This window comes from Bombus flavifrons, chromosome 5 (assembly GCF_040668555.2).
Source record: "Bombus flavifrons isolate JBK064 chromosome 5, iyBomFlav1_principal, whole genome shotgun sequence".
In the NCBI taxonomy this organism is placed as follows: Eukaryota; Metazoa; Arthropoda; class Insecta; order Hymenoptera; family Apidae; genus Bombus; species Bombus flavifrons.
In genome coordinates, this window is record NC_138446.1 from 15,093,105 (window position 1) to 15,106,007 (window position 12,903).

The window sequence follows — 12,903 nt, forward strand, 5'->3', positions numbered from 1 at the left end:
TTTCGAATGTTCAAATTATTGCTATTGGAATATTCGTCCCGTTATGGATCTAATAAGTAATTCTGATTTCTGATTTCTCAAAATCGTTCTAGCTGTTCCCGTCAGTCTTTCTCCGTGCACCCCATCACCATGCGGTTTCAATGCGATATGCAAAGAACAAAACGGTGTTGGATCTTGTTCCTGCTTGTCTGATTACATTGGTAATCCTTATGAAGGGTGTCGACCCGAATGTGTCATTGATACCGATTGTGCATCCACATTGAGCTGTATACGATCCAAATGTCAAGATCCTTGTCCAGGGACTTGTGGTACAAATGCAGAGTGTAAGGTCATAAATCACCGCCCTGCATGTACATGCATTCAAGGTTACAGTGGGAATCCCTTCCAATTCTGTACTCTCATACGGGAGATAGGTATGAAAGAAATTCGAATTGTCATATTTAACAAACATCGTTATGGTTACAAACATGGTGAATAACTAGCACTTGAAAAATGAAAATTTTGTAGAAGATGACACGAAATACAAAGATCCGTGCAACCCTTCACCTTGCGGACCCAACAGTCAATGTCGCGTCGTAAATGGGCAAGGTGTCTGCTCTTGTATGATTGAATTTACTGGCACACCTCCCATGTGCCGCCCCGAGTGTACTTTAAATTCAGAATGTCCACAAGATCGTGCGTGCGTTAACCAGAAATGTGTTAATCCATGCCCTGCTTCATGCGGAACATTCGCCACTTGCGTGGTCAGAAACCATAGCCCAATTTGTGCCTGCAGAGATTCGTATACCGGCGATCCATTCACCAGATGCTTCCCTATTCCACGTGAGAAATTTGAAGCTCGTATTTTAACCGACCAAAAATTAGATAGATTGTTCATAACATGTCTGTTCTTTTAGAAGCTACACCACCTACAGCAATTCAAGTTTCGCAACCTTGTTTGCCCTCTCCTTGTGGTCCAAATTCAGAATGTCGTGTGATCAATGGTGGCCCATCTTGCCAGTGTCGCTCAACTTACGTTGGAAGTCCACCAAACTGTCGGCCAGAATGTACGGTCAACTCCGATTGTTCCCCTAGTCAGGCCTGCATGAGAGAAAAATGCAGGGACCCTTGTCCAGGTTCTTGTGGTTCCAACGCTCAGTGCACGGTGCTCAATCACGTTCCTATATGTTCCTGCTTCAATGGATACACCGGAGATCCTTTCAGCAATTGTTATTCAATTCCGGTGACACCAAGTAAGAATGCCGAAGACGTAACATTCAGTAGAATTTGTGAAAGGTTTGACACGCATATGAGACACGTTTATTCTCCTAATAGCTGAACCGTCGGTTGTTGACCCTTGCTCATCATCACCTTGTGGCCCCAATGCACGTTGTGAAAGTGGAATCTGTACATGCTTGACAGACTATCAGGGTGATCCATATGTTGGATGCCGACCAGAGTGTGTACTCAATACAGATTGTGCCCAGAATCGCGCCTGTTTGAGGAACAAATGCGTTGATCCTTGCCCTGGTACTTGCGGTCGAAATGCAGAGTGTCTCGTATACAATCATGTACCCATGTGCAGTTGCCCGAGTGGAATGGTTGGAAATGCCTTTGTACTGTGCACTGTCGCTCAAGGTATATCCCAGAAACTTCTCTTTCCCTAATTTTCTCCGCAGGGTAGTGCTAAGTATTGCACAGAATATTTACTATATTACCATAATACCAGATACCGTAAAGGGCAACCCATGCTCTCCTTCGCCTTGCGGACCAAACAGTGTCTGTCGAGAAATCAATGGTCAACCTGTATGCTCCTGCGTATCTGGATTTTTGGGAACACCACCTACCTGTAGACCAGAGTGTACAGTCAGCTCCGATTGTCCCCTGACACAAGCTTGTAGCAACCAGAAATGTGTGAATCCATGCTCTGGAACATGCGGGTTCAGAGCCACTTGCAACGTCGTCAATCATAATCCCATATGTGGCTGCCCACCTGAGTTTACAGGCGATCCTTTTGTCCAATGTGTCCCCCGACGTAAGATTTCTTGCTTCAGTATCCCAGATACTAATGAAAATTTAAAAAATCATAATGATAATTCTCTTTTAGCTCCCGAGCCCCCAGTACCGCAAAATCCATGCGAACCCTCTCCGTGTGGACCCAATGCAGAATGCAGAGTCGTCAATGATTCTCCGTCTTGCACTTGTTTATCTGAATTCATAGGCACCCCACCCAATTGCAGACCAGAATGTGGCAGCAATAGCGAATGCCCCAGTCAGTTGGCTTGCATCAATCAGAAGTGCAGAGATCCTTGTCCTGGATCCTGCGGGGCAAACGCGGAGTGTCGTGTCGTCAGTCATACTCCTATGTGTGCCTGTTTGAATGACTATACCGGCGACCCCTTCACTCAGTGTACACCCACGCCTCGTAAGGCTTACGAAATTCTTTTCTTGCTGTGAACAATCCGTTTCTGATCTCTAAATTGCTTCTTCAAAACATTGTAGTTGTTCCCGTCAATCTCTCCCCATGTAGTCCATCGCCGTGTGGTTTCAATGCTATATGCAAAGAACAAAACGGTGTCGGATCATGTTCCTGTGCTGCTGATTACATCGGCAACCCTTATGAAGGATGCCGCCCCGAATGTGTCGTTGACACTGACTGTCCATCTACACTGAGCTGTATACGTTCCAAATGTCAAGATTCCTGTCCAGGTACCTGTGGCACTAATGCAGAATGCAAAGTTATCAATCACCGGCCTGCGTGCACATGCGTTCCGGGTTACAGTGGAAATCCTTTCCAATACTGCTCCGTAATACCCGCAATAGGTACGATATATTCAGATTTTCTGGAATCTAATGACCATGAGCTAAGATTTAAGTCTTATCTAAAGCTGATCAAAGCAGACATTTATTTGTTCTTTCCGTGATTTAAAATATAAAACAAAATCTCTTGCAGAGGACGAAACGAAGTATAAGGATCCCTGCAGTCCTTCGCCTTGCGGACCCAACAGCCAGTGTCGCGTAGTAAACGGACAAGGAGTCTGTTCTTGTCTGCCAGAATTCACGGGCACGCCACCCGTGTGCCGCCCCGAGTGTACTATAAATTCGGAATGTCCGCAAGATCGTGCGTGCGTTAACCAGAAATGTGTTAATCCATGCCCTGCTTCATGTGGAACATTTGCCACTTGCGTTGTCAGGAACCATAGTCCAATTTGTGCCTGCAAAGACTCATATACCGGAGATCCGTTCACTAGATGTTTCCCCGTCCCACGTGAGATATACCAAACACGTATTTATACTTCCGGAAAATGAGATAGATTGTTCATATCATATTTCCTCTTTTAGAAGCTACACCACCTACTGCAATTGAAGTTTCGCAACCTTGTTTGCCCTCTCCTTGTGGTCCAAATTCTGAATGTCGTGTGGTCAATGGTGGTCCATCTTGTCAGTGTCGGTTAACTTACGTTGGAAGTCCACCAAACTGTCGGCCAGAATGTACGGTCAACTCCGATTGTTCCCCTAGTCAGGCCTGTATGAGAGAAAAATGCAGAGACCCTTGTCCAGGTTCTTGTGGTTCCAACGCTCAGTGCACGGTGCTCAATCACGTTCCTATATGTTCCTGCTTCAATGGATACACCGGAGATCCTTTCAGCAATTGTTATCCAATTCCGGTGACACCAAGTAAGAAAGCCGTAACATTCAGTAGAATTTGTGAAAGGTTTGACACGCATATGAGACACGTTTATTCTCCTAATAGTTGAACCGTCGGTTGTTGACCCTTGCTCATCATCACCTTGTGGCCCCAATGCACGTTGTGAAAGTGGAATCTGTACATGCTTGGCAGACTATCAGGGTGATCCATATGTTGGATGCCGACCAGAGTGTGTACTCAATACCGATTGTGCTCAAAATCGCGCTTGTTTGAGAAACAAATGCGTCGATCCTTGCCCTGGTACTTGTGGTCGAAATGCAGAGTGTCTAGTATACAATCATGTGCCCATGTGTAGTTGCCCAAGTGGAATGGTTGGAAATGCATTCGTACTGTGCACTGTCGCTCAAGGTACAATTTAGAAACTTCGTTCCCTATTTCTAATTCATATCGCTGGGTATTAACCGTCCATAATACTGCCATTTAGGTTAGGACACTCAATTTTATATTTTTTAGTTTGACTTCTTAATATCTTACAAATATTACTAATGATCAATATTGCCTGAATATCACGTGTAAACAGAACGGCATTGAGTGCACGTTCATTGAGTTTACAACTCAGAGTATTACAATCGTGTTAAATATATATATAAAGCAACGATATTAGCCGATAACTGGATTATTCATACCGAGTGTATTGCTATTCAAAATACTTACTATAGCGCTGCTCTAAATTTTTGCCACTTTTCATTACATCAGATACCGAAAAGGGTAATCCATGCTCTCCTTCGCCATGTGGACCAAACAGTATCTGTCGAGAAATCAATGCACAACCTGTCTGCTCCTGCGTAGCAGGATACTTAGGAGCACCACCAACTTGCAGACCAGAATGTACAGTCAGTTCCGATTGTCCACCGACACAGGCTTGCACCAATCAGAAATGTGTCAATCCTTGCCCTGGTACATGTGGGTTTAGAGCCATTTGCAATGTTGTCAATCACAATCCGATATGCAGCTGTCCACCTGAACTCTCTGGCGATCCATTTGTTCAGTGTGTTCTACGACGTAAGATTTAGTCCTTCATGATTTGAACGCTTAACAAAATTTAGAAACGTAAGACTGATAATCGTAACTCGTACATGTCTTTTTAGCACCAGAGCCCGTAGTGCCACAAAATCCATGCGAACCCTCTCCGTGTGGACCCAATGCAGAATGCCGAGTCGTCAATGATGCGCCCTCTTGCTCTTGTTTATCACAGTTCATAGGTACCCCACCAAATTGTAGACCTGAATGTGGCAGCAATAGCGAATGCCCCAGTCAGTTGGCTTGCATCAATCAGAAGTGCAGAGATCCTTGTCCTGGATCCTGCGGGGCAAACGCTGAGTGTCGTGTTGTCAGTCATACCCCTATGTGTGCCTGTTTGAATGACTATACCGGCGACCCCTTCACTCAGTGTACACCTACGCCACGTAAGGCTTACGAAATCCTTTTCTTGCTTTGAACAATCCGTTTCTGATCTCTAAATTGCTTCTTCAAAACATTGTAGTTGTTCCCGTCAATCTCTCCCCATGTAGTCCATCACCGTGTGGTTTCAATGCTATATGCAAAGAACAAAACGGTGTCGGATCATGCACCTGTGTTGCTGATTACATCGGCAACCCTTATGAAGGATGCCGCCCCGAATGTGTCGTTGACACTGACTGTCCATCTACACTGAGCTGTATACGTTCTAAATGTCAAGACCCCTGCCCTGGTACCTGTGGCACAAACGCGGAGTGCAAGGTCATCAATCATCGGCCAGCGTGCTCATGCATTCCTGGTTACAGTGGAAATCCCTTCCAATACTGCTCCGTAATGACCGCAATCGGTACGATATATTTTAATTTTCCTCAATACGGAGACAATGAACCAAGTTTCACGTCTTATCTAAAGCTGTACAAAGCAGAAATTTATTCGTCTGTTTCGTGGTGTAAAACATGAATTAAAATCTCTTGCAGAGGATGAGACGAAGTATAAGGATCCCTGTAGTCCTTCGCCTTGCGGACCCAACAGTCAGTGTCGCGTAGTAAACGGACAAGGTGTCTGCTCTTGTCTGGCAGAATTTACTGGCACACCTCCCATGTGTCGTCCCGAGTGTACTTTAAATTCAGAATGTCCGCAAGATCGTGCGTGCGTTAACCAGAAATGTGTTAATCCATGCCCTGCTTCGTGTGGCACTTTCGCCACTTGCGTTGTCAGGAACCATAGTCCAATTTGTGCCTGCCGAGACTCATATACCGGAGATCCATTCACTAGATGTTTCCCCATCCCACGTAAGGAATTTCAGAAAATTTCAAAGTAATTTATATTCTTTTTGATATAACAGTAGACTGATTTCTAATTTTGTAATTGCCCTTTTAGAAGCCTTACCACCATCCACAGTCGAACCTTCACAACCGTGTTTGCCATCCCCTTGTGGTCCTAATTCGGAGTGCCGTGTAGTTAACGGAGGTCCATCCTGTCAATGTCTAGCAACTTACATTGGAAGTCCACCAAACTGCCGTCCAGAATGTACAGTAAACTCTGACTGTTCACCTAGTCAAGCCTGCATGAGAGAAAAATGCAGGGACCCTTGTCCAGGCTCTTGTGGTTCCAACGCTCAGTGCACGGTGCTCAATCATGTTCCTATATGTTCCTGCTTCAATGGATACACTGGAGATCCATTCAGCAACTGTTACCCTGCTCCCGTGGCATCAAGTAAGAAAGTTAAACACGTAACATTCAGTAGAAATTGTAAAACGTTTGAAATTTATGTGATACACGTTAATTTTTCTAATAGCAGAACCGTCAGTGGTTGATCCTTGCGCATCATCACCTTGTGGTCCCAATGCACGTTGCGAAAGTGGAATCTGTACATGCCTGACAGACTATCAGGGTGATCCATATCTTGGATGCCGACCAGAGTGTGTACTGAATACAGATTGTGCCCAGAACCGCGCTTGTTTGAGAAACAAATGTGTCGATCCTTGCCCTGGTACTTGCGGTCGAAATGCAGAGTGTCTAGTATATAATCATGTGCCCATGTGCAGTTGTCCAAGTGGAATGGTTGGAAATGCGTTCGTTCTGTGCACCGTCGCTCAAGGTACATCTTAGAAACTTCTTCCATGCCCCTAATTTCCTCTGCTGCATGGTACTATGGAAGTACCCAGAATATTTACGAAATTATCATAATAACAGATACCGTAAAGGGCAAGCCATGCTCTCCTTCGCCTTGTGGGCCAAACAGTGTCTGTCGAGAAATCAATGGACAATCTGTTTGCTCCTGCGTATCTGGATTCTTGGGAACTCCACCTACATGTAGACCAGAGTGTACAATCAGCTCTGATTGTCCTTTGACACAAGCTTGTAGCAATCAGAAATGTGTGAATCCATGCTCTGGTACATGCGGGTTCAGGGCCACCTGCAACGTCGTCAATCATAATCCCATATGTAGCTGTCCGCCAGAACTTACAGGCGACCCATTCATTCAATGTGCGCCGCGACGTAAGATTTGTTCCTTCAATATGTCATTTATTGTGGAAATTTTTAAGGAACATTATAGTAACGTACACGTGTAATTTTAGCACCCGAGCCCATTGTACCACAAAATCCATGCGAACCCTCTCCGTGTGGACCCAATGCAGAATGCCGAGTCGTCAATGATGCTCCCTCTTGCTCTTGTTTATCGGAATTCACAGGAACCCCACCCAATTGCAGACCCGAATGTGGCAGTAATAGCGAATGCCCCAGTCAGTTGGCTTGCATCAATCAGAAATGCAGAGATCCTTGTCCTGGATCCTGCGGGGCAAACGCGGAGTGTCGTGTTGTCAGTCATACCCCTATGTGTGCCTGTTCGAATGACTATACTGGTGATCCCTTCAGTCAATGTTCTCCTATACCAGGTAAGGCTTGCGAAAACCTTTTCTTCTCTTTAACAATTAGTTTCTGTTCACTAAGTTAATTCTTAAAAAAATTTTAGCTGTTCCCGTGAATCTTTCGCCATGTAGTCCATCACCTTGTGGCTTTAATGCTATATGCAAAGAGCAAAATGGAGTAGGTTCCTGTTCGTGTTTATCTGATTATATCGGTAACCCCTACGATGGGTGTCGTCCCGAGTGTGTCGTTGACAGTGATTGTCCATCTACACTGAGCTGTATACGTTCCAAATGTCAAGACCCCTGCCCTGGTACCTGTGGAACAAACGCCGAGTGCAAGGTCATCAATCATCGGCCAGCGTGCTCATGCATTCCTGGTTACAGTGGAAATCCCTTCCAATACTGCTCCGTAATGACCGCAATCGGTACGATATATTTTAATTTTCCTCAATACGGAGACAATGAACCAAGTTTCACGTCTTATCTAAAGCTGTACAAAGCAGAAATTTATTCGTCTGTTTCGTGGTGTAAAACATGAATTAAAATCTCTTGCAGAGGATGAGACGAAGTATAAGGATCCCTGTAGTCCTTCGCCTTGCGGACCCAACAGTCAGTGTCGCGTAGTAAACGGACAAGGTGTCTGCTCTTGTCTGGCAGAATTTACTGGCACACCTCCCATGTGTCGCCCCGAGTGTACTTTAAATTCAGAATGTTCTCAAGATCTTGCGTGCGTTAACCAGAAATGTGTTAATCCATGCCCTGCTTCGTGTGGAACTTTCGCCACTTGCGTTGTCAGGAACCATAGCCCAATTTGTGCCTGCAGAGACTCATATACCGGAGATCCATTCACCAGATGTTTCCCCATCCCACGTAAGACATTTCGGAAAATTTCAAATTAATGTATATACTTTTTGATATAAAATTAGACTGATTTCTAATTTTGTAATTGCCCTTTTAGAAGCCTTACCACCATCCACAGTCGAACCTTCACAACCGTGTTTGCCATCCCCTTGTGGTCCTAATTCGGAGTGCCGTGTAGTTAACGGAGGTCCATCCTGTCAATGTCTATCAACTTACACTGGAAGTCCACCAAACTGTCGTCCAGAATGTACAGTAAACTCTGACTGTTCACCTAGTCAAGCCTGCATGCGAGAAAAATGCAGGGACCCTTGTCCAGGTTCCTGTGGTTCCAACGCTCAGTGCACGGTGCTCAATCATGTTCCTATATGTTCCTGCTTCAATGGATACACTGGAGATCCTTTCAGCAACTGTTATCCTGCTCCCGTGGCATCAAGTAAGAAAGTTAAACACGTAACATTCAGTAGAATTTGTAAAAAGTTTGAAATTTATGTGATACACGTTAATTTTTCTAATAGCAGAACCGTCAGTGGTTGATCCTTGCGCATCATCACCTTGTGGACCCAATGCACGTTGCGAAAGTGGAATCTGTACATGCCTGACAGACTATCAGGGTGATCCATATGTTGGATGCCGACCAGAGTGTGTACTGAATACCGATTGTGCCCAGAACCGCGCTTGTTTGAGAAACAAATGTGTCGATCCTTGCCCTGGTACTTGCGGTCGAAATGCAGAGTGTCTAGTATACAATCATGTGCCCATGTGCAGTTGTCCAAGTGGAATGGTTGGAAATGCGTTCGTTCTGTGCACCGTCGCTCAAGGTACATCTTAGAAACTTCTTCCATGCCCCTAATTTCCTCTGCTGCATGGTACTATGGCAGTGCTCAGAATATTTACGAAATTATCATGATAACAGATACCGTAAAGGGTAACCCATGCTCTCCTTCACCTTGTGGACCAAACAGCGTCTGTCGAGAGATCAATGGTCAACCTGTCTGCTCCTGCGTAGCAGGATTCTTAGGCGCACCACCTTCCTGTAGACCGGAGTGTACAGTCAGTTCCGATTGTCCTCTGACACAAGCTTGTAGCAACCAGAAATGTGTGAATCCATGCTCTGGTACATGCGGCTTCAGAGCCACTTGTAACGTCGTCAATCATAATCCCATATGTGGCTGCCCACCTGAGCTTACAGGCGACCCATTTGTCCAATGTGTCCCCCGACGTAAGATTACTTGCTTCAGTATCCCAGTTACTAATGAAAATTTAAAAAATCATAATGATAATTCTCTTTTAGCTCCCGAGCCCCCAGTACCTCAAAATCCATGCGAACCCTCACCGTGTGGACCCAATGCAGAATGCAGAGTCGTCAATGATTCTCCGTCTTGCACTTGTTTATCTGAATTCATAGGCACCCCACCCAATTGCAGACCCGAATGTGGCAGTAATAGCGAATGCCCCAGTCAGTTGGCTTGCATCAATCAGAAGTGCAGAGATCCTTGTCCTGGATCCTGCGGGGCAAACGCGGAGTGTCGTGTTGTCAGTCATACCCCTATGTGTGCCTGTTTGAATGACTATACCGGCGACCCCTTCACTCAGTGTACACCTATGCCACGTAAGGCTTACGAAATCCTTTTCTTGCTTTGGACAATCCGTTTCTGATCTCTAAATTGCTTCTTCAAAACATTGTAGTTGTTCCCGTCAATCTCTCCCCATGTAGTCCATCACCGTGTGGTTTCAATGCTATATGCAAAGAACAAAACGGTGTCGGATCATGCACCTGTGCTGCTGATTACATCGGCAACCCTTATGAAGGATGCCGCCCTGAATGTGTCGTTGACACTGACTGTCCATCTACACTGAGCTGTATACGTTCCAAATGTCAAGATCCCTGTCCAGGTACCTGTGGCACTAATGCAGAATGCAAGGTCATCAATCACCGGCCTGCATGCGCATGCCTTCCGGGTTACAGTGGAAATCCCTTCCAGTACTGCTCCATAGTGCCCGCAATAGGTGCGATATATTCAGATTTTCTGGAATCTAATGACCATGAACTAAGATTTAAGTCTTATCTAAAGCTGATCAAAGCAGACATTTATTTGTTCTTTCTGTGATTTAAAATATAAAACAAAATCTCTTGCAGAGGATGAGACGAAGTATAAGGATCCCTGTAGTCCTTCGCCTTGCGGACCCAACAGTCAGTGTCGCGTAGTAAACGGACAAGGAGTCTGCTCTTGTCTGGCAGAATTCACTGGCACACCACCCATGTGTCGTCCCGAGTGTACTTTAAATTCAGAATGTCCACAAGATCGTGCGTGCGTTAACCAGAAATGTATTAATCCATGCCCTGCTTCGTGTGGAACTTTCGCCACTTGCGTTGTCAGGAACCATAGTCCAATTTGTGCCTGCCGAGACTCATATACTGGAGATCCATTCACTAGATGTTTCCCCATCCCACGTAAGGAATTTCAGAAAATTTCAAAGTAATTTATATTCTTTCTGATATTACAGTAGACTGATTTCTAATTTTGTAATTGCCCTTTTAGAAGCCTTACCACCATCCACAGTCGAACCTTCACAACCGTGTTTGCCATCCCCTTGTGGTCCTAATTCGGAGTGCCGTGTAGTTAACGGAGGTCCATCCTGTCAATGTCTAGCAACTTACATTGGAAGTCCACCAAACTGCCGTCCAGAATGTACAGTAAACTCTGACTGTTCACCTAGTCAAGCCTGCATGAGAGAAAAATGCAGGGACCCTTGTCCAGGCTCCTGTGGTTCCAACGCTCAGTGCACGGTGCTCAATCATGTTCCTATATGTTCCTGCTTCAATGGGTACACTGGAGATCCCTTCAGCAACTGCTACCCTGCTCCCGTGGCACCAAGTAAGAAAGTTAAAAACGTAACATTCAGTGGAAATTGTAAAACGTTTGAAATTTATGTGATACACGTTAATTTTTCTAATAGCGGAACCATCAGTGGTTGATCCTTGCGCATCATCCCCATGTGGCCCCAATGCACGGTGCGAAAGTGGCATTTGTACATGTTTGACAGACTATCAGGGTGATCCATATGTTGGATGCCGACCAGAGTGTGTACTCAATACAGATTGTGCCCAGAATCGCGCCTGTTTGAGGAACAAATGTGTCGATCCTTGTCCTGGTACTTGCGGTCGAAATGCAGAGTGTCTCGTATATAATCATGTGCCCATGTGCAGTTGTCCAAGTGGAATGGTTGGAAATGCGTTCGTACTGTGCACTGTCGCTCAAGGTACATCCCAGAAACTTCTTCTCTTTCCCTAATTTTCTCCGCGGAGTAGTACTAAGTATTGCTCAGAATATTTACTATATTACCCTAATACCAGATACCGTAATGGGCAACCCATGCTCTCCTTCGCCTTGCGGACCAAACAGCGTCTGTCGAGAGATCAATGGTCAGCCTGTCTGCTCCTGCGTAGCAGGATTCTTAGGGGCTCCACCTACATGTAGACCGGAGTGTACAGTCAGCTCCGATTGTCCTCTGACACAAGCTTGTAGCAACCAGAAATGTGTGAATCCATGCTCTGGAACATGCGGGTTCAGAGCCACTTGCAACGTCGTTAATCATAATCCAATATGTGGCTGCCCACCTGAGCTTACAGGCGACCCATTTGTCCAGTGTGTCCCACGACGTAAGATTTCTTGTTTCAGCATTCCAGTTACTAGTTACTAAATTACAATTTTGACAAACATAATGGTAATTCACTTTTAGCTCCCGAGCCCGCTGTACAGCAAAATCCATGCGAACCCTCTCCGTGTGGACCCAATGCAGAATGCAGAGTCGTCAATGATTCTCCGTCTTGCACTTGTTTATCTGAATTCATAGGCACCCCACCCAATTGCAGACCCGAATGTGGCAGTAATAGCGAATGTGCAACTCATTTGGCTTGTATCAATCAGAAATGCAGAGATCCTTGTCCTGGATCCTGCGGGGCTAACGCGGAATGTCGCGTTGTCAGTCATACCCCTATGTGTGCCTGTTCGAGCGACTATACTGGTGATCCCTTCAGTCAATGTACTCCTGTACCACGTAAGGCTCGAGAAAACCTTTTGTGCTTTTTCACAATTAGTTTCTGATCTCTAAATTGCTTCTTCAAAATATTGTAGTTGTTCCCGTCAATCTCTCCCCATGTAGTCCATCGCCGTGTGGTTTCAATGCTATATGCAAAGAACAAAACGGTGTCGGATCATGTTCCTGTGCAGCTGATTACATCGGCAACCCTTATGAAGGATGCCGCCCCGAATGTGTCGTTGACACTGACTGTCCATCTATACTGAGCTGTATACGTTCCAAATGTCAAGATCCCTGTCCAGGTACCTGTGGCGCTAATGCAGAATGCAAGGTCATCAATCACCGGCCTGCATGCGCATGCCTTCCGGGTTACAGTGGAAATCCCTTCCAGTACTGCTCCTTAGTGCCCGCAATAGGTGCGATATATTTTAATTTTAGTCAATCCGAAGACAATGACCCAAGAATTACATCTTATCTAAAGTT

General features: G+C 45.4%; 1 protein-coding gene across 1 annotated transcript in view; it reads left to right on the top strand.

Moving 5' to 3' along the window:
- The window catches only part of dpy (fibrillin-like protein dumpy), a 114,571-nt gene that overhangs the window by 73,963 nt on the left and 27,705 nt on the right, over nt 1–12,903 (top strand). Inside the window, 31 exon segments of the mRNA XM_069112957.1 lie at nt 93–413; nt 508–822; nt 900–1,232; nt 1,315–1,617; nt 1,709–2,014; nt 2,087–2,404; nt 2,482–2,802; nt 2,933–3,247; nt 3,322–3,657; nt 3,734–4,036; nt 4,385–4,690; nt 4,777–5,094; nt 5,172–5,476; nt 5,625–5,937; nt 6,026–6,361; nt 6,444–6,746; nt 6,842–7,147; nt 7,228–7,545; nt 7,623–7,943; nt 8,074–8,388; nt 8,477–8,812; nt 8,895–9,197; nt 9,293–9,598; nt 9,671–9,988; nt 10,066–10,386; nt 10,517–10,831; nt 10,920–11,255; nt 11,338–11,640; nt 11,735–12,040; nt 12,121–12,438; nt 12,516–12,836. Of these exon segments, the coding sequence (XP_068969058.1) occupies nt 93–413; nt 508–822; nt 900–1,232; nt 1,315–1,617; nt 1,709–2,014; nt 2,087–2,404; nt 2,482–2,802; nt 2,933–3,247; nt 3,322–3,657; nt 3,734–4,036; nt 4,385–4,690; nt 4,777–5,094; nt 5,172–5,476; nt 5,625–5,937; nt 6,026–6,361; nt 6,444–6,746; nt 6,842–7,147; nt 7,228–7,545; nt 7,623–7,943; nt 8,074–8,388; nt 8,477–8,812; nt 8,895–9,197; nt 9,293–9,598; nt 9,671–9,988; nt 10,066–10,386; nt 10,517–10,831; nt 10,920–11,255; nt 11,338–11,640; nt 11,735–12,040; nt 12,121–12,438; nt 12,516–12,836 (9,795 nt within the window).